Source organism: Chiloscyllium plagiosum, chromosome 19 (assembly GCF_004010195.1).
Source record: "Chiloscyllium plagiosum isolate BGI_BamShark_2017 chromosome 19, ASM401019v2, whole genome shotgun sequence".
Lineage (NCBI taxonomy): Eukaryota > Metazoa > Chordata > Chondrichthyes > Orectolobiformes > Hemiscylliidae > Chiloscyllium > Chiloscyllium plagiosum.
The window spans coordinates 24,843,412-24,870,767 of NC_057728.1; the positions used below are offsets into that span (position 1 = coordinate 24,843,412).

Here is a 27,356-nt window from a genome sequence, read left to right on the forward strand (position 1 = left end):
ACGGGGATATGTTCCATGATTAGCTTATGCCAACTCGACAGGCCCGGGTGCTTTTCGGACATCCAATACATCAAAATGTGCTATTCTCATGCAGAAAGTAAGGATATTAAAAAGTTTTCTCCCGTAAGTATCTAAAGAAGATAAATTGGACAGGCCCAGGAGAAGAGAGATTGGGTCCATCTTAACTTCGGTCCCCAAGACCCTCCCTACTACTCTTGCCACAGCACTCCAGTATATACAAAGCCTGTGGCAGGATTGAGAGTACCAGTACTTATTTTACACTTGGGGCACACTGAGGATACACCCACCTTAAATTTCGAGAGACGATCTGAGGCTAGATGGACCCTGTGAAGTATCTCCAGCTGCATGGCATGGGTCCTATTACAAATCAAAATCTTTCTCGCATTTTCACAAATATCCTCCCATATCTCAGAGAAGATCTCCCCAACCCCAACAGATAGAGTCATAGAGATATACAGCATGGAAACAGACCCTTTGGTCCAACCCGTCCATGCCGACCAGATATCCCAACCCAATCTAGTCACACCTGCCAGCACCCGGCCCATATCCCTCCAAACCCTTCCTATTCATATACCCATCCAAATGCCTCTTAAATGTTGCAATTGTACCAGCCTCCACCACTTCCTCTGGCAGCTCATTCCATACACGTACCATCCTCTGTGTGAAAAAGTTGCCCCTAGGTCTCTTTTATATCTTTCCCCTCTCACCCTAAACCTATGCCCTCTAGTTCTGGACTCCCAAACCCAGGGAAAAGACTTTGTCTATTTATCCTATCCATGCCCCTCATAATTTCGTAAACCTCTATAAGGTCACCCTTCAGCCCCCGACGCTCCACGAAAAACAACCCCAGCCTGTTCAGCCTCTCCCTGTAGCTCAGATCCTCCAATCATGGCAACATCCTTGTAAATCTTTTCTGAACCCTTTCAAGTTTCACAACGCCTTTCCGATAGGAAGGAGACCAGAATTGCATACAATATTCCAACAGTGGCCTAACCAATGTCCTGTACAGCCACAACATGACCTCCCAACTCCTGTACTCAATACTCTGACCAATAAAGGAAAGCATACCAAACACCTTCTTCACTATCCTATCTACCTGTGACTCTGCTTTCAAGGAGCTATGAACCTGCACTCTAAGGTCTCTTTGTTCAGCAACACTCCCTCAGACCTTACCATTAAGTGTATAAGTCCTGCTAAGGTTTGCTTTCCCAAAATGCATGCTCTTGGCATGAAGCACCCTCTTCTCTGTATCGGGTCTGTAGGAGTTAGTCAAAAGCGTAGTTCCTTAATCTGGAAAAAATGAAAAAGGTCTCTGTTAGATAATCCATACTTGTGGCTTATTTGGCCAAAGGACATCATTGTTTCACCCTCAAAGAAGATTCCCCTAGCTGCCCAGAGTTTAAACCCGGGGTCCATTATCTCTGGCTGGAACCCCGGCATACCAACTATTAGGCTACGAAAAGAAGTTTTAGATATATTATCCTCACTCTGCTGCATTGCCCTCCACACTTTGACAGTATTAATAATTATTGGATTACGAAGTATTCTGCAACTGTCTTCATTTATCTAAGAACAACAGGCTAATAAGAGTACACTTTGCATGGGAAGCCTCAATATCCAACCATATTGATGCTGGGTCTTCACAAGCCCGCTCAACGGGTTTACCCAGTCTATACACAGAATGAAGTAACCCATGATTACTGTGTTCTCTAAGTACGCTTCTCTCATCTCCTGATTAATATCATGCCGCACACTGTCATGACTATTTGATGGCCTATAATTACCTCCAACCAACGTTTGCTGCCCCTTGCTGTTTTAGTCCTGTCTAGATTCTACATGCTGTTCTTCTGATCCAAGATTCTTCCTTACTACTGTAACAATCCCTTCCTTAATTATCAGTGCAATTCCACCTTGTCTTTTCTTCTTGATTATTCTTGAACTTGCAGTTTCACGGTACAGCCATGTTTCTATAATAGCAATTAGATCATACCCATTTATCTTTATTTGTGCCCTTAGGTCATTTATCTTGCTGTAAATGCTGCATGTATTTAGTAGTGTCCTTAATTTTGTCCTTTTGATATTAAATCCACATTGAAAGCATTTTTGATGTCAAACATTGTCTCTCCTATATTTTAATTTCCCTAGCAGTTTTTCTATTTCTGGTAACTTCAATTTCATTAAACTTGGTTACCCGTCAAGTTCCCAATCTCCTGACAGGCTAGTTTAATCTGTTCCAACTACACCATCAAATCTGTGTTTACTTCTGGATTCTCTGAAGCTCAAACTGTGATGGATTATGTGCATGTGGCCCTCAAAGCTCCACTGGGCTAATCAGATCCTGCAAGTGTGAGACTGCTATCCTGGGAGTAATGACTCTCAGCTACCACGGTGTTCTGTCGACCAGAGCCATTACAGAGTAGACTTTTTGAAGATAGAGAATACTGGGTGAAGATATGCCTGGTGAGAAAAGCATGAACATAGGCTGAGATGCATTACAATCATATCCTACATTTTACCAGGGCTATTACTGGATAGACCGTTTTGGCAAGGAGCCTGAAACAAACACATCCAGCACAATAGTCCAGAAAAGGGAAAAATATTCTCATCTTTTGCAACTTCAGTGCCTAATATGGACACTGCCTTCTTCAAAGCGTGCTGTCGTAAAACATGGAGTTGTCACCACTCCTGTACCACTGTGCTTTTAAATGGCCAACAATGACCAACTTTAAGCTCACAATAGTCCACTCCTGTTCACATCACCCCCATACATGCAACTGAGTGCGGAGGCTCCATTCCCAGCTCTCATTGGCCAGCCTTCTCATCAGGAAGCCAGTAATTTCTGGTTCACACTTGAATCTCCATGCTGATACAGGGAAGGAAAAATAAGTGAGAATACTGCACACTTCCCATTCTATCTCCTTCATCCTGTCAGCCACCACTAAATTCATTCAATTGGGGTTCTCTCCCCATGGCAACCAGATTGTATGTGAAAACTGTGCCCACCTCTTGAAACCTTTGTACATTAAAATGTGTTGAATGAATGCTTTGTGGCAAAGCCTGAAGATGAATACTAACATCAGTTAGGAGCAAGTTGGATCTAAATCCAAAATTCGACAGTTAAAAAGCAAGTGCTTTAGCCACAGTGAGTTTTTAAAAATAGGTTTAATGAGGAAGGGTTAGCAAAAATCATGATTTCCAAAAGGAATATAATTTTGTTCAATTGTACAAAAACAAACTTACACATGAAAAAGTTTTCGTTGATATTCTTCATTCATATTTATGTCAAAGCAAATTGGTTATAAAGCTAGAACTTCTGACAGCATATAAAATGACACATTTGTACTGGTGTTTGTAGAATTAACATGATAGGAATTCTAAACAATATGAATCAGAATACATTTAAAATGTGATACAAAATATTTCAAGATCTTTATAGTCATAGAGTCAGACAGCCTGGAAACAGACCCTTCAGTCCATGCCAACCATAATCCGAAACTAGTCCCACCCGTGTTTGGCCTGTATCCCTCCAAACGTTTCTTATTCATGTACTTATCCAAGTATCTTTTAAGCGTAGTAACCCACTAACTGTACCTACATCCACCCCGTGCTTTTAAAGTTCATTCCATGCGTGTAAAAAAAGTCTATTAAATTTTTCTCCTTTTACCTGAAAAATATGCCCCCTAGTCTTGAAATCCCCGTCCAAAGGAAAAGACACCTGCCATTCACCTTATCTGTACCCCTCATGATTTTACAAACCTCTACAGAGTCACCCTTATAGGTCATGTCGCGGCAGGACATAGGTGAGGCCACTTGTAGAATACTGCGTACACTTCTCGTCGCCCTTCTATAGGAAGGATGTTGTTAAACTTGAGAGGGTGCAGAAAAGATTTACAAGGGTGTTGCCAGGACAGGAGGGTTTGAGTTACAGGGAAAGGCTGAATAGGCTGGATCTTTCTTCCCTGCAGCGTCAGAGGCTGAGGGGTGACATTATAGATGTCTATAAAATCACAGGGTGCCTAGATAGGATGAATAGCCAAGGTGTTTTTCCTGGATGTGGGGAATCCAAAATGAGAGAGCATATTTTTAAGATGAGAGGGGAAAAATTTTAAAAGAACCTGAGGAGTAACTTTTTCACACAAAATATGGTGCATGTAGGACACGACCTGCCAGAGGAAATGGCGGAAGTTGGTGCAACTACAACATTTAAAAAGCATCTGGATGGGCATATGATTAGGAAGTGTTTAGAGGGATATGGGCCAAATGCTGGCTAATGGGACCAGGACAGATCAGGATATCTGGTCGGAATGAATGAGTTGGATCGAAGAATCTGTTTCTGTGCTGTATGACTGTATAAATAAGACACAAGAGGCATGATTTTATCCTATGCTTACAATAGTCCCCAGAACAAATAGCAGCAAACTGAAACTTATTTTTGAGCTGAACAGCCAAAGTAAAAAATAAAGGAGCCAAGCAGAATTTAATTTTGAAATTGGACACAGAGGACTAATGAAAAATACAATTAAATTCTTGATAGGAACTGGAAGGGGTCCAGATAGAGGAGTGATGTAAACAAAGAAATGCTAGACTGGAATCTTAGTTTTTGGAACAGAATCTTGTTGTTGCTGAGCAGTTACAGGCCCAGAAATACATTGAAAGCACAAAACCGATAGAGTGAATCACAGGCTTGAGTCAATATCATATTTTACACTCAAAAGGGGAGCATAAGTACGAAGCTTTCATGCTGAATCTGCAACATTACTCAAGGAGATGAAATGCGTAATTAGTAATCTAATGGCAAATTATTTTTTAAATCCATAATTGGGTTGTCTTACCACTGTTCTCATCGAAGTATTTTGTTTTTAACATCCATATTCTATCCATTCTCCTTCCCATCATTTTTCCCTGATACCCTCTTCCTGCCTTTTTTCTCCCCTGTTCCAATCACTCCCTCCCTTAATTATAATCCCTATAATTATTAACTAATGGTTATTAAAGCAAGTTAAAGTAATTCTCCCATTTGTATTGAATATGTCTTAATCTTGATTCAGTCCACATTATGCAGTGCTGTGGCTTTGCGAATCAGCCTTTCAGTCATTGGGGAGTTTGGTCGAAAAGCATCTCGCTCCAGGACGAGGCATCTATTGGTGAAAGAAAAACATTAAAAACCTAGAAAATTACAAGAAAGTAGTCATGAAGTTTAGAGGGAATAAATACAGATCCAAGTTCTACTTCACGTAAATGCTCTGAAATTGAATAATTAAATAATAATGTACTTAGCATACTCATCTGAACTGGACCAACACCTCTGCTAAATCATTAAGACAATTTCAAGTCTGTTAAGTATTCAATGCTACTCCTCCCAGATGAATTTCAGAATTCATTTGTTTAATCCCCTGCATTTTCTGATAGTAGTGTGGTTTTCAGGATGATAATTCTAGTTTTTATATTCTTGAAATATTCTTGATGGTGAGTTCCTTAGGTATATGTATACCCACAGTCCTGTAAGGAAAAGGATTACAGGATTTCTGCTGATCCTGTGAATATAGTTTCAAATCAGGATAGTGAGGCAAGATGGGGAACTTTTAGGCTGTGGTGTTCCTCTGCTTGTGTTACCCTTACCTTCAATATGGTATAGATCCCAAGTTTGGAAGTTGCCCTTTATAGATAGTGGACAGGCTTTGAGAAGTCAGAAGTGAAGTTACTCAAAGCAGAATTCCTCGCATCTTGCAGCCTTAGTGCACCATTGATTATTGTGATTTCCGGGTAATAGGGAATAGCAAAGTGAACTGTGTTTTTTAGTAACAGATTACACAGGTTGTTTTTGGTGTTATAAAATAACTCCAGCCTCACTGACAAGCATATTTTCAAATAAACCTAAAACATACAACATATTTATTATTGTATGAGAAATTGTTTATAAAATGGTGTTTCATAATTTGTTGATTGCTTGGAAAACAGTAAGAGTTATTGCTAAGTAAACTAGAAAGTTTTAATAGCATTCCTACTCCCAAAGGAGCAACTAGTTCCAAATCATGGCTGATACTAGATCCATACTGATCTGAGCCATGGCAGGAGACTCCCAGGATAAGAGAAGAAATATTTTAGTGGTGATGTCCTCAAGATAGCTTGAAGAAATTAAACATCCCCTCCGATTCTTGTGACCAACTAAAATGGAGACAGTTCATTCAATAAGATACTGAATTAATTAAGAGACTTCGTTGGGAGCTGCAGAGGCAAAAGGTGTCAAGGGAACACACAAACCTCCAAACACCTCATCTGTCTGACCTCACAAGCACCACTTTCCCTGCATGTGACAGAGTCTGCAGATTGAGCACATTGAATTTATCAGACATCTCAGAATCCATTGGATGAGAGTGGAAGCCAGTCGTGCTCAACCTGAACCACTGCCTAAGAAGTCTAATAAATCCAGATAATAAATGTTACAAACCTGATGGTAATGGGTCTGAATTTTCACTGGTCTAGCACATCATGACATTACGTTAGGCAAGTGTAAAGTGAAAAGCTTGAGATATAAGCTAGGCCTTATTTGTGTTCCAGTCACTGCTCCAAGTTCCAGAGAACCTTTGGAGCAAAACATCTGCCAGTTTCAAACAAGGTGATCTCTGATGGAGGAGTAAGTGCCAGAAGGAGACTCCTCGGTTGAGAATTCAAGCTGGTCTGCACTCTTAACAGAGAAGGTGTAGTAGTATGCCAAGCAGCAACAAAGCAACCTACCTGGGGGTCCAAGGCACTGCATTTTATTAAAGGGCCAATTTGAGCAGAGTATCGTTCTCTGAGCCATACTGCCAGTGGATAGCTGGTAAGAGCCACATTTTCTAACTATCATCTATATGCCAGATCGGTTTCCTTTAGACATGCATGTCCCAGGTTCAAAAGTCGAAGTCATCAATAAGTAAATTGTGATATTCTTCAGGCTGTTAGTCCTGTAGATTTTCATGATTAACATACAAGTAAATGAGTCAAGATTGTGGTGGTGCTGGAAAAACACAGCAGATCAGGCAGCATCTGAGGAGCAGGAAAATCGATGTTTCGGGCAAAAGCCCTTCAAGTAAATGAGTTGAGCAAGATGAACAAGAATGGATGAGATGCAAAGGAATGTTACTTTTGTGTGGTATCTGACTTTATCTTAAAGTGAGAAAAGATAATGCATTAAAAAGCTAATCAGTTGACTATTTTTTAATTGATGGTGCTTCATTTGTCAGGTTAGGGTAATTGAAAGGTGAATCCATATAATAAACAAAAGCATAAAATTGCATTTACTTTAGCACCCTTTCCAACCACAGGAAATCCAAGAATGCTTTACTGTCACTGAAACACTTTTGAAATGTAGCTAATTCTGTAATTTAGGAAACAGTAGCTACTTTGCATAAAGCAAGATCCCAAGGAGTAAGTAGCTCCTTGACCAAAAAATACCTAAAGTAGAGTAGAATCCCATGCCCCTTCCCCTAAAGCCAGCCAGGAAACCACCAGAGTTTACATTGTGAACTCCTGACATGGTAGAGAACTCAACTGGTTTCTGGTTGAGAGGATTTTCTGACACCTTTCCTGCCACAGACAAGGGAGCATGCCAGTGCAACAATGATTATAAGAACGTGACTATTCTGTATTATGATTCATTATAATGTTGATTGCCCCAGTTTGCACATTGCAATTTTTCAATCCATTGTGCCTGCACTGTCTCTTTAGGAGACCTATCCAATCCTTCCCGTTCTCTTGTTGTATCCCACAACTCTGAAAATATTGTGGGAGAACACTCAGATGTTTTTGTGATGTTGATTGATGAATAATTCTTGACTTCGTATCAGGGATAATGCCTCTTCACTTCTAAGTACTGTCATGGAATCTTTAACATCCACATGAGCAAACAGCTAACACTTCAATCAACACCTTAAGTTGGTTGAAATCTAGTAATTTGACCAATCGAATCACATCACAGCACTTACACTTGCCTTTAAATAAGATATAATTTCGGGTCTCAGCTATTTCCTTGATATATTTTTAAGGGGTTTGGTCTGATCTATACAATATGTCTGAAAAGGTTATATAAAAATCATTTCTTTGATTTAGTCCTGATCCAATAATAACTAGACAAAGCTATTTTCAATGAAGAGAAAGGGTAAATGAAGCAACTTCAGTAGTAACTTTGAATAGGAAATTTCATATAAACTTGAGATGGAAATATTTTCAGAGTTGTGGGATACAACAAGAGAACGGGAAGGATTGGATAGGTCTCCTAAAGAGACAGTGCAGGCACAATGGATTGAAAAATTGCAATGTGCAAACTGGGGCAATCAACATTATAATGAATCATAATACAGAATAGTCACGTTCTTATAATCATTGTTGCACTGGCATGCTCCCTTGTCTGTGGCAGGAAAGGTGTCAGAAAATCCTCTCAACCAGAAATCAGTTGAGTTCTCTACCATGTCAGGAGTTCACAATGTAAACTCTGGTGGCTTCCTGGCTGGCTTAATGGGAAGGGGCATGGGATTTACCTCTACTTTAGGTACTTTTGGTCAAGGAGCTACTTACTCCTTTGCGGCAATAACTGCTCACACAGCAAGGGTGCTGTCTGCCCTCACCAATCCACACAGCCTAGGGATGTCCAACTGACCCCAGCGTCCACAGACCCCACCTTTACCTAGCTGTGAGATCACACAACCATCACCTTGTCTTTCTCCACCTGCAGCTCCAGCAGTGACCACCAATTCTGGTTGCACATTTTGATTGGTCAGCAGCCTTTGAGGACAGGTAACCATCTTTCAAAGGGACAAGAATTAATTGGCAGGTAATTGACCAGTTGGCTGTTGTTGACCAGTTGCAGCCCATGTCCTCGTGAATCAGTAAGTTTACACCCCCATCTTTTCTTCTACACCCTCCCAGTTTTCAAGCCTGATACCAGAAGCCTATTGCCTCCATTAAATCTGGCACATACCTGGCTAGTTTTTGGTGATCTCTGCTGTCTGATTTTAAAGCAGCATGGATCAATAGCAGGTTAAAGACATCTCTCTGCAAAAAACAAAATTGTTTTAAAGAAATTAGATAACCTGCAGTCAAAAAAATCCAATTATCACAAATTTGTTCAAATTATATGACACAATACCATAACATATTCAAAGTTCAACAGCAGGAATTTAGTTTGAAGGTGGTAGCATGAATGCACTGTGCGTTTAATGGAGAAGATACTTCAAAATAGAGACACCCTCTTGCAATGCTTTTTTAAGTAGCCTTTCTTTGCAGCCGATCCTTCATAGTGGTGGGAGCAATCCCTCTCCATCGTGGCCAAATGCTCCTGCTGTTGCACCTGGCAAATACGGTGGGACTCTAAGCCTGCCTAGAGGACGAGATCTTCAGTTTAGCTATTTTGCATCAACCAGTTCAGATGTGCTATGATACCTCTTAAGCAGATGGGACTTGAACTCAGGTTTCCTGGCTCAGAGTGAGGAGCACTACCACGAGTCCCGACTTGAAAATGATCTTCACAAAGCTAAAAAGGTCCTTGCCACCTACAGTAACCTGGAGGCATTTTTAAGTGGGTTTAATAGGCCTAATTGACTGCACTGCGTACAGGCTGGTGGCCTAGCCCCGCCACTCTCCCAATCCCACAAATTAGAAAATGTGGTTGATGGCCAATAGCCCTACTTTAGCAGCTGTCCGTTCCCTCCTGGTTTCAGCATGAATTAAAAACCAAGCTCCTGTCTCCAAAGGCAAGGAAGAGAATAAATAATACATAAAAAATCATGCATCTAATGCAGTAAAAATAAATTGAGTAAAAAGACCTCCACATCCTTCAACTTAGCTTGTTCAAAGAAATCTGACACAAAATTATTAATGTTATTATTTTTATTCTGACCAACCTCCTGCTAAGGAAGTTTGGTTTGTGAAATGTGTTGAAAATAATGGTATGCAATACACCATCTGAAAGTGTGATGAAGGCAAGTTCAATTGAGGTATTCAAGAGGGCATTGGATGATTATTTGAATATAAATAGTGTAGAAGGGAATGTTGAAAAAGCAGCACATTGGCGCTAGGTAATGTTGCTCTTTTGATGAGTCAATGGAGGCAAGATGGGTCAAATAGCCTCCTCCTGCACTGTAACACCTCTGTGAAGTAAAGGCCACTCCACAATGAGCATAAAATTCCAGCTAATGTAAAATTCTATCATCTAGTGGTAAATCTTACCTATATGATCCCTTTAGTACATAGCTGTGAAGTAGACCTGTCTCAGTGTACAGTACAGTATTTAAAACACCCTGATCCCTGATTGCTTCCTTAATATACCGATCCAGAAAACAATTATTATTTACATTTCATGAATGTATCATCTGTTCTTTTCGTTGTAGGTTTTGCTTCCCAGTGCAGTGAAAATTGAAATCCCCCTTTATTATTTTATCCTTATTAGACACACCTCTTCTGAATGCAGTGGATGTTTGTATTTGGATTTTCAAACATTGCCAAATGACAGGTTTATTTATAAAATTAAAGGGGAGTAGCATAGTAGAGTCATAGAGATGTATAGCACGGAAACAGATCCTTTGGTTCAATCATCTATGCTGACCAGATATTCTAATCTAATCTGGTCTAATTTGCCAGCACATGGTCCATATCCCTCTAAACCCTTCCTATCATTATACCCATCAAGATGCCTTTTAAATGTTGTTATTGTACCACCCTCCACCACTTCTTCCGGCTGTTCATTCCATACATGCACCATCCTCTGCATGAAAAAGTTGCCCCTTAGGTCCCTTTTAAATCTTGCCCTTCTCACCCTAAACCTATGCCCTCTAGTTCTGGACTCCCCCACTCTGGGGAAAAGACCTTGTTTATTTACCCTATCCTTGCCCCTTATGATTTTATAAACCTCTGCAAGGTCACCCCTCAGCCTCTGATGCTCCAGGGAAATTAGCCCCAGCCTCTCCCTATAGCTCAAGCCCTCCAACCCTGGCAACATCCTTGTAAATCTTTTCTGAACCTTTTCAAGTTTCACAACATCCTTCCTATACAAGGGAGACCAGAATTGCACCCAATATTCTATTTGGTTTAATCCACTTAGAAAAATCACACAAAAACTCTAAGACAAATCTATAATTCTTTCCTCCCCATCTGTGGGTGATAGGAACAAGTGGAGCTTTCAGGATTGAGATCAGTAAGTTCTTGTTAGGTAGCTGCATCAAAAGATTTGTAACAAAGGCATCTAAGCAATGTTGATAATGAGCTGTCACATTATCAAATGATGGAGCAGGCTCAAAGCAAAAATGGTCTGTTCCTGTGCCATATGTTGCCATCACTTAAACAACATGTTTTCTGAGCTGTTAAGATTGACGTGTTATCTTATTTCAGCTGATGTTGATTATTCTGAAAAGATACCAGAAAATACCTGTGCATTACTGCCTCCAATGTTCTGAATCTGGTAACGAACTGGATTTAACAGATCCACAGTGCGACTGTAATTTCCATTCGCAAACTCTGCTATTGCCTGACAGATAGGAAGTCCCAAATCTTTACCAATTTGGTATTGATAGTTTTCACCAGGAGTTCTGAAAAAAAAAATTCTACAATTAGTGGTCTGATGCATATGGCTCACTGCATTTTGTCTCATGTGAATTCATAATTTACATTAAAATGTCAATTAGCACTTTTTCCAGAAATGGATTTAAGCAGCTTTTTATTGTAGATGAGCATCATCCAATGGAAATACACAGCCTAATGTGAGACTTCACCAAAGGCTTTCTTCACAAGCAAAACAAGTTTGGTATCTACGTGAACTTTGCACCAATCTGATATTACTAGGATGAAATGTTTTTCTCAAAGAAGTTACTATTTTCACTATTTTTAAGTTATATTTTGTTACTCTGTATCAGAGAATTAACATCACATTGATTCCAGTTTGGGAAACAAAACAGAGCCACATTTGTAAAACTTTACAAGCAGGAGGGCTGCCCTGGTAAACATTCAAAAACAAAACTGTGGTTTGAACATCTCAGACAAAAATAAGCATTCCTTCTTTTGCTGCATTTAAATACATAGTGTTGTAAACTTTCTTTTTTTTTAAATTTTGGTTTTTACAAAACTGGCGATTGAAATGATTAGGACCTACTTTAAACAATGTATTTAAAAGGGTGGCTGTATGTTTTGAAAGCAAGTTATCTGACATCCATGCCAGGCATTATGTGAAGGATTGCATGAACAATAATTGAAGGTTGAGTTATAGACGATTTGAAGCCAAGGAGTGTACAGATGCAGCTTTTGCTGGCAATAACATGATCAGTCTATGGACTGCGATAGGGTTAAAGTTAGCATTATCGACCACAGAGACCTTTCTGCCTGCCAATAAATTTGTGATTGGTTCTCAGGTAACTGACCAGCCTGCAGCTGGGAACAAGTTACAGAGAGAGAGAGAGACAAGTGTTCAGTTCTTCCCCAGCTCAGAAGCAGTCTCTCCATTCTCTGCAGTCAAAACTCACTATAAACCTGAAGAAAACAAGTTCATCTTTCCTACAATAGTTGCTGTAAGTTATGCCTTTTAACTGATAAGTCAGAATTTTTTTATAAGTTGACTGCCTTGTGTCTCTTACCAACCAGTGAACACATCCAGAGAAAGATGACAGAAGTAATATGCTGGCCAGCAGAAGAGTCATAAAGATCATCTTAACAACAAAACCCAGGAACTATCAAAACTATCTTTCCAGTTCGGCTCTTCTGCCCATAACCCAATTTATCTGGGTCTGTGTGTAAGGGGGAATTTCCAAGGTGATGAGAGTTTTAATTGGTGGTATTATAAGCTGATGATTTAAAACCATTTACATATAGCTAGAGTCTAATTATTGCAATAAATAATTATTCTTGTTCAGTTAAAGAAATCTTGTTCATGCTTTGCATTAATCTGGGTCTGAAAGTCAGTTAAAATGGGGAACTTTACATTTTGTACAATTTTTAACTTTTCTGATGACTCCAGGAAATGTAGGGCTCAATTTAACAATGCTTGAACATTTGTCTGGAAGTGGATTAAAAACAGGCGATGAAGATTTGGATGTGGTATTGGTCATAATACTGGTGAAATAAAACACTCTGTTCTGTACTGCACTTAAGATAGCAAAGAATTATTTGGTAAGGCAGAGTTGTCCCTAACAATCTTAAGCAGATTTGGCAGGTGAGCTAGAGGTTGGATTTCCGGACACAGTTAGGAAGGCAGGTACTAGTTGGGCACATGGGTTTAGAGCTGAAAATGTGTTGCTGGAAAAGCGCAGCAGGTCAGGCAGCATCCAGGGAACAGGAGAATTGACGTTTCGGGCATAAGCCCTTCTTCAGGCTTATGCCCAAAACGTCAATTCTCCTATTCCCTGGATGCTGCCTGACCTGCTGCGCTTTTCCAGCAACACATTTTCAGCTCTGATCTCCAGCATCTGCAGACCTCACTTTCTCCACTTGGGTTTAGAGGAAATACAAAAGAGACCAAGTAACCCAATGATTCACAATATTGTTACCTTCAAAGTTTCAGACAATTAAAAATGTAATATCATTGCTGTATTGCCCCCTTAATGATACATCAATCACAATTAGAATCAAATAAGTTTTTCATTTCTTAATTGAATAAAACGTTATGAACTTAATCACTAAAGTTAGTTGCCAATGTTATAAATAGACCAGACAATTAGTGCACCTGAGGGGCACAGTACAAATATGACCTTTACCTGCTGGTGTTGTAACAAAGCCATGCTTTATATCAAAACTCAGCACTATATATTTACTCGCTGAAAATCACTGATTTAGTTTTAGAAGACCAAAGCAGCATTCTGGAGACTTTGAAACAACAGCTATTAGGGATGGCTGGATGTTTACATGATTGTACCTCAGAAATTCTAGTGCCATTAAAATGGAGCCAGCCTGTCTTGAAAACTGCAGAGACAAAATCCTTGAAGGAGTGTGATTTGACTATCTCCTAACCAATTCATAAAGTAGTCAATCATTGAGATATGCAACTGGGCAAGACAGAGTATTAGGTGAAATCACCTCAGACAATGAATTCTGGCCAAAAAAGAAATTCATCCACCCATAATCTAATGTAAATAATGGTCATGGAATCCATTAGCCCTGATCATATTCAGATAACTTGTCAGTTGGAGAGTTATACAGTACAGAAACAGACCAACTTGTCCACGCTGACCAGCCATCCCATTTGCCAGCAGTTGGCCCATATCTATCTAAACCCTTCCTTTTCATATACCCTCCAGTTGCCTTTGAAACGTTGTAATCGTACCCACCACTGGCAGCTCGTTCCATACACGCATCACCCTTTGCATGAAAGAATGCCATTCAGATCCCTTTTAAATCTTAAACCTATACCCTCTAGTTTTGGACTCCCCTATCCTGGAAAAAAATACATTTTGGCAGGCTCTAAAAAAAACTAATTAATCCATCCTTACAGTAACTTATGTGTGAATCTGAGTGCATGTATGTGTAGAGTACTAGATTACATTTATTAGATTGGGTGAAATCTGATAAATATTATTCTCTTTCCTTTACTAAAGCTTAACAAAGAAACCTGTCTCTGTATCTCTTTTACAGTCACAGTACTTAAATAGTTAGAAATTGGCTGAATTGACAACCACATCCTTAGAAAAATAGTTTGTGGCCAAATTTGGGGAGGCATGGTGGCTCACTGGTTAGTCCTGCTGCCTCACTGCACCAGGGACCTGGGTTTGATTCCAGCCTTGCAGTGACCGTGCAGAGTTTGCACATTCTCTCTGTGTCTGTGTGGGTTTCCTGCGGGCACTCCAGCTTCCTCCCACAGTCCAAAGATGTCCAAAACTGGTCATGTTAAATTGCCCATATAGTGTCCAGGGATTGTGTAGGTTAGGTGGATTAGTAATGGGAAATATAGTGTTACAGGGATAGGGTAGAGCAGTGGATACGTGTGGAATGCTCTTCTGAGCGTTGGTATGGACTCGATGGGCCGAATGGCCTGCTTCCCCACTATAGGGATTTTATGAAGGGTAGCCATTCTACTCTTCCTCACCTGCTAGTAACAACATTCTGGAGTCAAATCTAATTGTTCATATGAGGCATCTCACTACAAAATATCCTTTGTTGCGCATAACAGTAGCTCACTGAATGCAAACCTTTGGTTTTTCTTAATAAAAGCCTTTCTTAATTTATTGCAATTTCTCAACTATTTTCCTGATTATATCTTTCTTTTAAAAGCAGTTAATCAGTTTCTTGTGTAGATGGAATCTTATAGCTTACACAATTATGTGTCCTGGAAAATTATTTGTCTATGTAGGTTTAACAATTTGAGATCTCACAGTTTAACCCTGTATTCCTACTCTTGATACCCAGAATCACTAAATCTGACACTTTATTGTAAGATGCAGGGTCTAACTGTTTAAGTGGAAATAGTAATGTTCTAACAGGAAGAAAAATCCCACGGGCTGAGCTATTATCCATGTTTATTTTGAAATGTTAAAGATATTGATCAAACTAAGAGGAAAAGCAGTATGATTGTGCAAAGGCAGTTGACAGATGAGAAGATTAGAGAGAATTTATCAAAAAAACAAACAATAAAAAAAGGAAAGTTAGAATAAGAGAAAAAGCTAGTTAGGAAACTAAAAACAAATAATCAAGTTTCTATAAATATTTACGGAAGAGTTAAAAAGTGGGCATTGGTCCCATAGAAAGTGAGACTGGAGAACTGAAACTGCAAACTAAGGCAAAGTCAGATAAATTGAACAGAGGAGTCAATGTGTCCCTGTGCATGAAAGGTTAGCATGCAGATATAGCAAATAATCAAGAAAGCTACTAATATATTGCCATTTATGATGAAGGAAGTAGCGAAGTTATGCTTCAGTTACACAGGGTACTGGTAAGACTTCATCTGAAGCACTGTGCATAGCATTGGTCAACTTATTTCAGGGAATATATAAATGCATTAATACCTTGAATAGATGGATTGTCATTGAAGGATTGATTAGACTGGCTAGGCTTGCATTCGCTGAAGTTTAGACAAGTAAAAGGTGATTTGAATAAATCACATAAGATCTTGCAGGATCTTGACAGGTACATATGAGAGGTTCTTTCCTCTCGTTAGAGAATTTAGACCAAGGATCACTATTCAAAAAATCAGGAATCAACCAGTTAAAAAGGAGATGAGACAAAATGTTTCTTTCTCAGAGGGTCTTGAGTCTTTGGAACTCACTTTCTGAAAAGGTGGTGGAAACAGAGTCATTGAATATTTTTAAAGCAAAGGTGAATAGATACATGTTAAGCAAAGGAAGTTAAAGATCATCAGGATAGGCAAAAGTGCAGATTTGAGGTAGCTGTTGGGTGAGCCATGATCCTTCCAAATGCAAAGCAAACTTGACATGCTGGATGGCTTACTCCTGTTCTTGCATTTAGTTTTCTAAAATGCTTTAAATTCTGACTCTCAGAGTAACTATGTTAGATGATTACATTCCAGCATTTTGGTATTCAATTCTGTCCCTTGCTTTGAGTTGAAACAATTATTTCTATTCAAAATGTAAAAACAACAATAGACAATGTGCAAGAAGGGTTCGTTTTCAGTGAATTACTTGTAAATAGGTAAGATTTTCAGTAATATCACAATGTATCAACAGATTGGCATCCAGAGTCTGCAGTATGGAAATAACTCCCTTGAGAGAACCTATTCTCAAGCCTTTAAATGGCTGGAAGTGTCTGATATACAGGCATGCTTACTTGGAGAGTTCTTGCAGTGATGTGATGACTTCATTTGCAGTGTCAATCTCTTTAGCTCCAAGCAGTGACATCAGTATATGGGCATCATTGAAGATAAGAATCTGGTCTTTGGCATGATCCTTGGTGACTCTAGCAAGTTTCTTCCATTGATTGTCAACATTAACACCTGTGGAAGACTGTACTGTCAGTGGAACAGGGGATTTGGCTTGTTCTTTCAGTCTTCATAATTGTCATTTAATTACGTGATCATCAGCACAATAACACATGATTTAATTATGTAATCAGCAGTACAATAACATGTGATTAATTCTTTTAAAACATGTGAAAAATAGAAACAAAAAAAACACCCATTTAAACATGCTGTTCATTTCTGGGTGGAAGTGCTAGGTCTCACTTTAGACTCTACAAAATCTGCAACACATTTCCCAATTTGAACAATACACTCTGCTGTCTTTCACATCTTTTCATATCCTGATTGTTTAAAGATCTCCATCAGGTCCCGTCCTAACTTTCCTTCTAAAATCTCCTCCTTTCCATCCTGACTCTTTACATTAATAATCTCTTTGTCTTTGGCGATTCTAATCCAACCCAACTAATTTCAAGATTTTACAATACATTACAATACAATATAGCACAGAAACAGGCGCACCAAGCCTGTGCTAATTCCTAATCCTTACTTAGACTCACATCATTGTGCCAATGAGCAGCTTTCTTCCCTCTGTTTGCCTTCCATTCATCTATCAAGATACGCCTTAAACGTTGCTAATGTGCCTGCTTCCACCACCTCCACTGACAGTGCATTCCAGGCACCCACCACCCTCTGTCAAAACTTTTCCCTGCACTTTTGCCATAAACTTTTCCCCTTTTACCTTGAATAATGCCCTCTTGTAGTGGACTTTTCCGCCCTGGATTATCCACCCTATCTATGCTTGTCATAATTTTGTAGACCTCTAACAGGTTGCTTCTCAGTCTCCATCTTTCCAGTGAAAACAGGCTGAGTTTATCTAATCTCTACTCATAACTAAAACCCTCCACACCAGACAACATTCTGGTAAACCTTCTCTGCAGCATCTCTAAAGCATCCACGTCCTTCTGGTAGTGTGGTTACCAGAACTGCATGCAATATCCCAAATGTGGTCTAACAGCTGTAACATAACTTGCCAACTTTTATATTCGATGCCCCGACTGATGAAAGCAAGTATGCTGTATGCCTTCTTGATCACCTTAACCACCTGTGTTGCAACTTTCAGGGATCTGTGGACCTGTACACCCAGATCCCCCTGCTTAGGGCTCTGCCATTTATTGTATAACTGACAACTGGATTTGATCTTCCAAAATGCATCACTGCACACTTATCAGGATTAAACTTCATCTGCCATTTCTCTGCCATCTATTTTTATCCCACTGCATCCTTTGACAATTCTCCTCATTATCTGCAACTCTGCCAATTTGGGTTTCACGTCCAAACTAATCAGACTATCTAGATTTTTTGATCAACAATACATTTTTTGATTATTTTTAAATTTTCTTCTCCCAACTATCCTTTTATTTTTTTCTTTTGCCAGTGGACAAAATCTTTTTGTCTTAATTCCTTCCACCGCAATTTGTGATTTCTAATTCTCTTACCTTTAGCTCAGCATCCCCTTTCTGTCACCTAAATCAAATTGTTCCACGGTTGCTTTTCTTGAACTCATGGTTTTGTTGTCCACACATCTTTCAACATTGTACACAGTACTAAAAGCACCTCCAGGAATGCAAACCAATCTGCTGAATATTTGCTCCGTTTGGGATAATACTTAAATGTGCAATCCCAACTCAGGAAAGTGCCCTGGAACTTTGGAAGTTTGGAGGTGTGACAATGTAAACTTCAGAACTTTAATAACTTTATGGACTGGAAGAAACAGCAATAGTTCTTTCTGGAATAAATTGTTTTCCCAAGATGAAAGGAGGAACTGTTATAAAGGAATTAAAAGCAATTTGCTAATTAACCTTCCCTGGGGAAAAAGGAGTCAAAGTATCATAAACAAGCTGTTTCCTGTAAGACAGGAGTTTTACTGCTGGATAATTAGCTGTCTCGTGACAAATGGGCAATTAAGACTGCCTACAGAAGGAATGCCCTGAAGAATTTAACGAGTTAATTGCTGGACAGGCTATTTTAAACCAAAAGCTAACACTGAATATTACAAGGAACAGTAGAGCTGCTTCTGAAAAGAAGGCAAGTTACAGACTTGTGGTCTCCATAAATGTAATCAATACTTGGGATGAAATAATCTAAAAGATCGTCAATAATGTCATACTACAAACTTGAAAAAGACAGAAAATTGTATAAGAATTCATCTCCAGAAATCTTCAGCAGCTTTGAAGAACAATACTGCACAAGGATCCAAACTGGACACTTCCAGAATGACACAGTTGTTTGGAATCATGGCTAAATGCCACCATTAATTGGATAATAGCCAAGTTCAGTTGTGAGGCTTAACTTGCTTATTTGAGGGGTCTTATTTTGATGTGACATACAGTAATGTTTACATCATTTGTTTCAGTATTTGATTGTGAGATTTCTTAATACGTAGCCAAATTAAAAGTAACTTGCGATTTATCCACAACAGAGGTAAGGTTTGGCAGATGAACATGGGAGTCATGGCCTCCCATTCTTGAAAGAGTCAGGAGTTTTTTTTCCTTTCTGTCTCTCCACACATCTGTGGTTTCTCATTGCTCATACCATATTCTTCTCTCAGATGTAAACATGACAATCACTCACAAGTAACTATAAAATAATGTGCATTATTTATTTGAAGATCAGGCTACATTCAGATTAAGTTCACTAAGATCTTATTACAACTAACTCCCTTTATTGCTTCTTCAGACTACTCAAAAAGCCATTGGCCTAATTCATCATATCTGCCAACATGTGCAATGACTGACAGCAGTTAAAGAGATATTTCTTTAAAGATGTATGTCATTATATTGCAACTTTGCTCAGGTCGACTTATGCTATAGCAGTTTTCATGTCCTTTCTACAATGGAGTTAGAAGTTGGGGCAATGTATCTATACTGCACAGAGTTCTCTACCCTTTGATTTAAAATAGACCAACAAAGGTTGCAATACAATTAAACCAGTAACAGGATTAACAAAAAGAGATGAAAATAACTTTCAATTTCATTAGAACAGCCAAAATTAAAGAGTAAATATTAGAAAGTCTGACCAAGCCATTTATCAGTGGTGGTCTTTATAGCCAAAGAGACAGACAGTCTAAAAAGGAAATTTAGGTCTTCAGGCACAATTACCAATGATAGGACAAAGTTGTTTTTTGTGTGGAAAGTGGTGCATGCACAGAGTCAGTCAAACAGGAAGTGTCATATAGTGCTGGAGGAAGTTATAGACATCAGCACAAGCAACATATCCCATGAATGGATTTCATGAAAAAGATATAAATAATGTATTTAATTTGAAGCTTTGAGCAAGGGATAGCATTTACCTTCCATTTGGAGTCGATACAACATGGAACTTGTGTCTATGATATCCAGCATTGATGCAGTTTCAAAACAGCTTTTGGAAACCTGTACAAAGTACAGACAAAACAACATCAAGAAATCACAGCTAAATACATGCAGCGGAGAGAAATAATAAACTAATATACTTGTAGTTACATTATCATTTCCACATCAAAACATTAGCTGTTTCACACAATAAATTATATTTTGAATTATAGAGGCTGTTTTATAAATATTGGAACAGATATTCTTTGCCTATTTCATCCCCTAAAATAGACAATTCACTTCTATCAGGAGGTACCAAGAAGTAGGGGAAGTGATGGAGAGATAGACCACATCCCAATTTATTTTACCTAATTTAAAGAATGATGGGTCTGTTTTCCTCTAAGTGCTCTCTGGTTGTGCGTAGTGCCTAAAATCAGAAGGGAAATGTAAACTCAACAGTGAGCATGAAGGATTCCCAAGGGCCTTCTGTCCTTCTGCTGGTATTTGAATGGTTCATGTACTTCAATTGATCCTGAGACAGGAATCAAGGGAGTTATGCAGAGGATTACACAAGAGTATCCATCTGGTTGCTAGCAAACATCATCCCTGAGGTCCATGTAAATCCTGCCTGACCATCCAACTTCCCCACTTTGTTATCACCCAACCACTAGGGCTACTCCTATTATAAGTGTACATGTTATTACATCACTAAGAAAGCTTTGGGAAACCTTTGGACAATGCACTGAGGATGGAGGACCGACTTAACTAGCCCAGTTGACACTATGTTTAATGGAACAATAAGAAAAAGCAATTACGAAACAGGCTTTTCAAATAATTGTTCTCTTTTAAACAAATCAATCCTGCTTCAAACAGTAACATTCAGCTCGTAGTAGCATTAGGTACAATGGGTAAATGGAATGGAAACTGAAATAACTTGCAATAATAGCTGAAAATGTGTTGCTGGTAAAGCACAGCAGGTCAGGCAGCATCCAAGGAACAGGAGAATCGACATTTCGGGCATAAGCCCTTCATCAGGAAGGGCTTCCTGATGAAGGGCTTATGCCCGAAACGTCGATTCTCCTGTTCCTTGGATGCTGCCTGACCTGCTGTGCTTTACCAGCAACACATTTTCAGCTCTGATCTCCAGCATCTGCAGACCTCACTTTCTCCTCAACTTGCAATAATACTACACTTGCGTAATATACAACAAGTATTAACATGCAAACACTATTCTCCAGATAGTGGTATAGTAATACAATGTCTGTAAAATATCCTCTAACTGTGTTTCAAGCACAATGTGTACATTAAATACTAAAGTATTCAGCAAACACTAATACCACACTAATCCTTGAAATGAAATGAACTAGAAAGCCTACATCTCTCGTAAAATGGTTTTCTGTTATGAATCAAAGGAGCCTGTTGTAGCTCAGCGAGTAGCTCTCTTGTCTCTTGTCAGAAAGCCCTGGGTTAAAGCCTTACTCCCGAATGTATTGGCTTTGAAAAAAAACCAAGCCACAAATGTAAAAAACAAGGTGATGATTCGTGTGAAGATGATCAACCAGATGATCAACCCGATGTAGCATGGTGAAGGAAGGCTCAACTATTTCAACTACAGTTTGTACTCACACGAGCATCGTAAATTGAGAGTGCTGAATCATAATCACCCTGTGTGAAAAGAACACAATCAATAAGACTTACCTAAGAATTACAGTATAAACACAACATAATCACTGCTCATATCAAACACTTCAAGATATTGTACCACCCAGAACAAATAAAATACAATTCAGTTGCACGATGAATCTTGTTCCATTAGGCTTCAAGAACACATTTAAAATTCAGCTTCAGAAAGCAGTCCATATTTAATCAGTGCAGCATTTCTATTTCTTATGTCCCTTTATGAGGGCTGCAATTACTGGATAGTGCTTTCGTCACTCACGAAGGAATATGGGACAATCTGGATCAACTGGTGCAGACTGACATAAATTCATTTTCTGTTGATGAATTTCATTGAATGCATTGACTTTTGCACTATTGTATTAACTCCAGACCAGACAGGGTGTTTATGGATATCGGCTAGGTCACTTAGGACAGAGAATGGTGAGCCTTTGGAATTGTCTTGCACAGAATGTGATTAAGGATCAAGAGGGAACCAGATATAATTCTGAGGGCAAAAGAGATCAAAGGTTATGGAGAGAAAGCAGGGACAGGCTCCTGAATTAGATGATCTACCATCATTATACTGAATGCTGGAGCAGGCTCCAAGAACCAAATGGTCTACTCCTGCTCATACTTTCTATGTTTCTATACAACACTAAGACGTATCGATGACAGTCCAATATAAATGAACTTACCTCACCTTTGGTAGCCATTACTATAATTACTATTGTAACAGGGGCAGTAGAAAGCATAGCACCCAGACTATATGTAAGTCTGATATGTAACAGCAGTATAAATAATTTGGAATTGTTAATAAACATCTGTCTCAACAGCAATCCAGTCTTTGTGGTATTTGTTACAGAGGCTAAAATACAGAGAACACTCAAATCTAAACATACTGGCAGAGGACTATGACCCAAGAGACCTTTGTCAACTCCTATTTTTACCCTGCTCCGTCAGGAGGAGTTTGGACTCAGCTGACAGAGATCACAACATTAAAAGTATTTTGCTCATTTCTTTCCATCATTGTAATTAATAGCTAGAAAGTTAATATTTGTCTCCATTTTGTGTACATGAACCCCTGCCAATGGACAAGGGTCCTGCAAAACCTGTCCTCAAGTGAAACTGATTTTATAATTCATCATAAATTTGAATGAACAAGCTGGATTCCCATAACCATTCCAGTCTTCAATATGCTACATTGATTTTAAATAAAGGAAAGGCTGGGAATTTTGTGATGAGTAACTCACTTCTTGAATTCTCATAGCCTGTCCTCCAACAAGGCATGAGTTAAGACTTTGTTAGAATGCACTCCACCAGTTTGGATAATGCAACTCCAACAAATCAAGAAGCTTGACAAGTCCAGTACAATGCAGCCTGTTTGATCGGCAGCCACTAAACTTTGACATTCACTCCCTCAATCACCAATGCGCAGTGACAGCAATGTGTACTATCTACAAGAAGCACTGCAGAAATCCACCAAGATGCCTTAGACAGCACCTTCTTAATACCTAGAAGGGCAGTGAACATATTGGAACACCACCACTTGCAAGTTCTCCAAACCACACACCATCCTTCTGACATGGAACTGTATCATTGTACCTAGACCACATGCACTGCAGTGGTTCAGAAAGGTTGTCTACCACCATCTTCTCAAAGATATAAGCATGGACAATAAAAGCTGGCACAGCCAGAGAAGCTGGGAATGATTACAAAAGTCATTGTGGCACAGTGGCTCAGTGATTAGCACTGTTGCCTCACAGCGCCAGGGACCTAGGTTCGATTCCAGCCTTGGGTGATTGTCTGTGTGGAGTTTGCATATTCTCCCTGTGTCTGCATAGGTTTCCTCTGAGTGCTCTGATTTCCTCCCACAATCCAAAGATATGTAAGTTTGCTGAATTACCCATAGTGTTCAGGGATTTGTAGGTTAGGTGCATTAGACAGGGTTAAATGTAGAGGAATGTAGAGGAATGGGTTTGGGTGGGAGGATCGGTGTGGACTTGTTGGGCTGAAGGGCCTGTTCCCACACTGTAGGGATTCTAAGAAAAATATTAGGCTTGGAATTAGTAAACAGCATATTGTTTATTCTGCTTTTATTTCAAATTGGCTCCTCTTCAGATGTTTGTTTAAAATTGTTTTGCGTTCAAGGTCTGAGAACAGGCCATTTCCACAGAGATCAGAGCTAGGACAGTGTATCTGTGATTACAGAGGCAACATATCTGATTATTTTTGAATACTTCATGTTGAAGCATTTTTTCCACTTGGTTTTATGTCCATTCCAGCACACAAAATGCTGACATTCCAGCAGGCATGTGACTCAAATTAGGTCTGATCTAAAGTTAAGACTTCTATAGGAGGGTCCATACAGCATCTGCCCATTCCAAATACGGGCAATCTCAAATTGGAGGCTGAATAGAGCCTTAAGGTGGTGATTTCTTTTGTCACTGACCTCTTTAGCATCTCTCAAACCCTTCCCGGTAAAACTCTTCAAAATGGCAAGCCCCATGCCCACGCACATTAGACTCCTAGCGGGAGTTCTAACTAAAATATTTTAATGACTCTGTCCCCAGATTGACACTGTTCAAGCACAACCACTTCATTAAGCAGAAGATTAAGCACGCTTAAACTTATTTGACAATCAATTCAGCAAAATCCACTGCATGAACTAATTCTCTTTGTTATTTAACTTATCAAGATATTTTCAAACAGTTAGATCAGTTCTGCACCTGTCACTAATATATAAACTTCACTGAAGTAAAATCCAGCACGGAGAAAGTACAGCATCCTTTAGTCCTACAAGGCAGCAACATATGTATGCTGGAAAATCAGGCTGTGGATGTTAATTTTTATTTTAATTTATTAATTCAATGTAGATTTAACTGACTGGGCCAGCACTTATTTGCCCACACCTGCTGGTTCTTGAGAAAATGGTGGTGAGCTGCTTTTTTTGAACTGCTGCAGTCCATCTCCTGTAGTTAGATCTACAATGCTGTTATGGAGAGAATGCTGGGATATTTACCCAGTGACACTGGAAGAACAGTAATATATTTCCAAGCAGTGTGTGGCTTGAAGAGGATCTTGCAGGTGGTGGTGTTCTCATGTATCTGCTACTCTGTCCTTCTAGATGGAGATGGTCACGGGTTTGGTAGGTGCTGTCTAATGAGCTGTCGAGTGGGGTGTATTCCATTCTGACTTGTGCTTTGCAGATGTTGTCAGGCTTTGTGGAGTCAGGAGATGAATTACTTGTGCAGGATTCCTAATCTCTTACTTGCTTTGAAAACCACAGTCCTTTATATGACTAGTCCAGATCAGTTTCTGATTAATGGTAACCCCAAGATATTGATAATGGGGAATTCAGTGATTAAATACCATTAATTGTCAAGGAGTGATGGTTAGATTCTTTCTTGTTGGAGATATTCAAGCTTGGTATGTGTGTGGTGCAAATACTACCTGCCACTCTTCACCGAAGTCTGGATATTGTTCAGGTCTTTTTGAATTTTGACATGGACTGCTTCAGTATCTGAGGAGTCATAAAAGGTGCTGAGTATTGTGCAATCACCAGCAACCATTCCCACTTCTGACCTTCTGATGGGGAGGAAGATCATTGGTGAAGCAGCTAAAGAAGGCATGGCAATTAACAAATAAATACAAACTTAGGAAGCATCAAGTGTCCAAATCAACAACAAACCTTTTCAATGTGGTATAGTGCCCAGTGCCAGTAATTATGACAGGCAAGCATATCAGAACCCTGTGAACAGATTGAAAAGACAACTGTGAAAACATTCCCATAGATATTTTATGCTTAGCCCTTACCACTATTCCCTCATAGCAGACAGTTCATCATTTCCCAACTAAGAAATGTTTCGAAGAACAGTCATAGTGGACTTGAAATGTTAATTCTGTTCCTATGTCCAGAACTGCTGCGTTCATCCAGCACTTTCTGTTTTTATTTCTGATTTTCAGCATCTCAGTGTTTTGCTTTTATACAGAATTCTCCATCGCCCTGGTAGCACAAACCTCCAACTAACTTAGTAGATTCTTAGAGTCATACAGCATGGAAACTGACCCTTTGGTCCGACTCATTCATGCTGACCAATTTTCCAAACTAAATTAATCCCACTTGCCTACATTTGGCCTATACCCCTTCTAAGCCTTTCCTATTCATGTTTCTATCTAAATGTTTTTTAAGTGTTCTAATTGTACCTGCATCTACCACTTCCTCTGGCAGTTCATTCCACATATGAACCACTGTCTGTGTGAAAAAGTTGCCCCTCAGGTCCCCTTTAAATCTTTCTCTTCTCACCTTAAAAATATGCCCACTAATTTTGAACTCCCCCCCCCCCCCCCCCCACCCCCCACACCTTTGCTATTCACCTTACAATGTGCTCATGATTTTTAAACCTCAAAAGGCCATCCCTCAATCTCCTACACTTCAGTGAAAAAAGCCTCAGCCTATCCACACTCTCCTTATAACTCAAACCCTCCAGTCCCAGCGATATCCTGGTAAATCTTTTCTTAACCCTCTCTAATTTAATAATATCCTTCCAATAGCAGGGCAACCAGAACTGTACACAGTACTCCAAAAATGGCCTCCCCAATGCCCTGTACAACCTCAACATGACATCCCAACTCCTTTACTCAGTGCTCTGAGCAATAAAAGCAAGCGTACCAAACGCCTTCTTAACCACCCTGTTTACCTGTGATGTAACTTTGAAGGAACTATGTACCCGAACCCCGAGGTTTCCAGCAGTTATTCTTCAGGACTCATTGACTTAATCACAGATTTTCTGTTTCTCAATTATCCCTGTTAATTATTGGGCTAATAACAGATATGACGTAAGCAAATGCTGTCACTCAATCTGACCCTATGAATTCAATTATACACCATTCATTAGAAAAAAAAGCAAATGTGAGAACAACATTCCTTCCCTACATTTTCTCCAAGACACCAGAAACTAAGGTTGAAAAAGATAATGAGAAACCTACTTCCCAAACTTCTGCTAGGAAGTGCATATCAAACCCAGTGATGATGGTTTTCCATCTCTACAAAGTATCAGAAATGTATGGAATTCATTCCCATGGCTCTGTGTTGCTGTACTAGCTGCTGACCTAATTTATATCTTTTCACGGGGCTTGATCAGGAACCATGCATTTTTGGTTTTCTTAGGTTTACCTTCCAGTTGTTTTCTGTCTCTTTCATAAACTTTAATCCATTGTTCACATCTGCACGCATCTCATACACATGTGCCAGGGAATGTGCAGACCAAGCATCACATGGATTCAGAACCAAGCCCTGATAAAAAGGACAAAGAGCAAGGGGATAAAGAGAGTCAAAATTTACATTATGGAAAAAAAAATACAAATCATGCCCCTGAATTGGCGAGACACAATTACACTTGGGTTTCCATCTTACATTTGTGAGTGCTATGGGAGTACACTTGATGATGAAATAGGCAAGCCTCCCT

The 27,356-nt window shown here is 39.4% G+C and overlaps 1 protein-coding gene across 1 annotated transcript in view; it reads right to left on the minus strand.

Moving 5' to 3' along the window:
• Window positions 1–4,262: 4,262 nt before the first annotated feature.
• ttc38 (tetratricopeptide repeat domain 38) overlaps window positions 4,263–27,356 on the minus strand; it is a 46,127-nt gene continuing 23,033 nt past the window's right edge. The window contains exons 7-14 of the mRNA XM_043709353.1: window positions 27,065–27,184; window positions 25,580–25,639; window positions 21,859–21,897; window positions 20,232–20,313; window positions 16,753–16,918; window positions 11,420–11,579; window positions 8,978–9,051; window positions 4,263–5,159 (exon numbers count right to left, since the gene is read on the minus strand). Of these exons, the coding sequence (XP_043565288.1) occupies window positions 5,066–5,159; window positions 8,978–9,051; window positions 11,420–11,579; window positions 16,753–16,918; window positions 20,232–20,313; window positions 21,859–21,897; window positions 25,580–25,639; window positions 27,065–27,184 (795 nt within the window). The 3' untranslated portion in view covers window positions 4,263–5,065. The remainder of the gene's footprint in view (window positions 5,160–8,977; window positions 9,052–11,419; window positions 11,580–16,752; window positions 16,919–20,231; window positions 20,314–21,858; window positions 21,898–25,579; window positions 25,640–27,064; window positions 27,185–27,356) is intronic.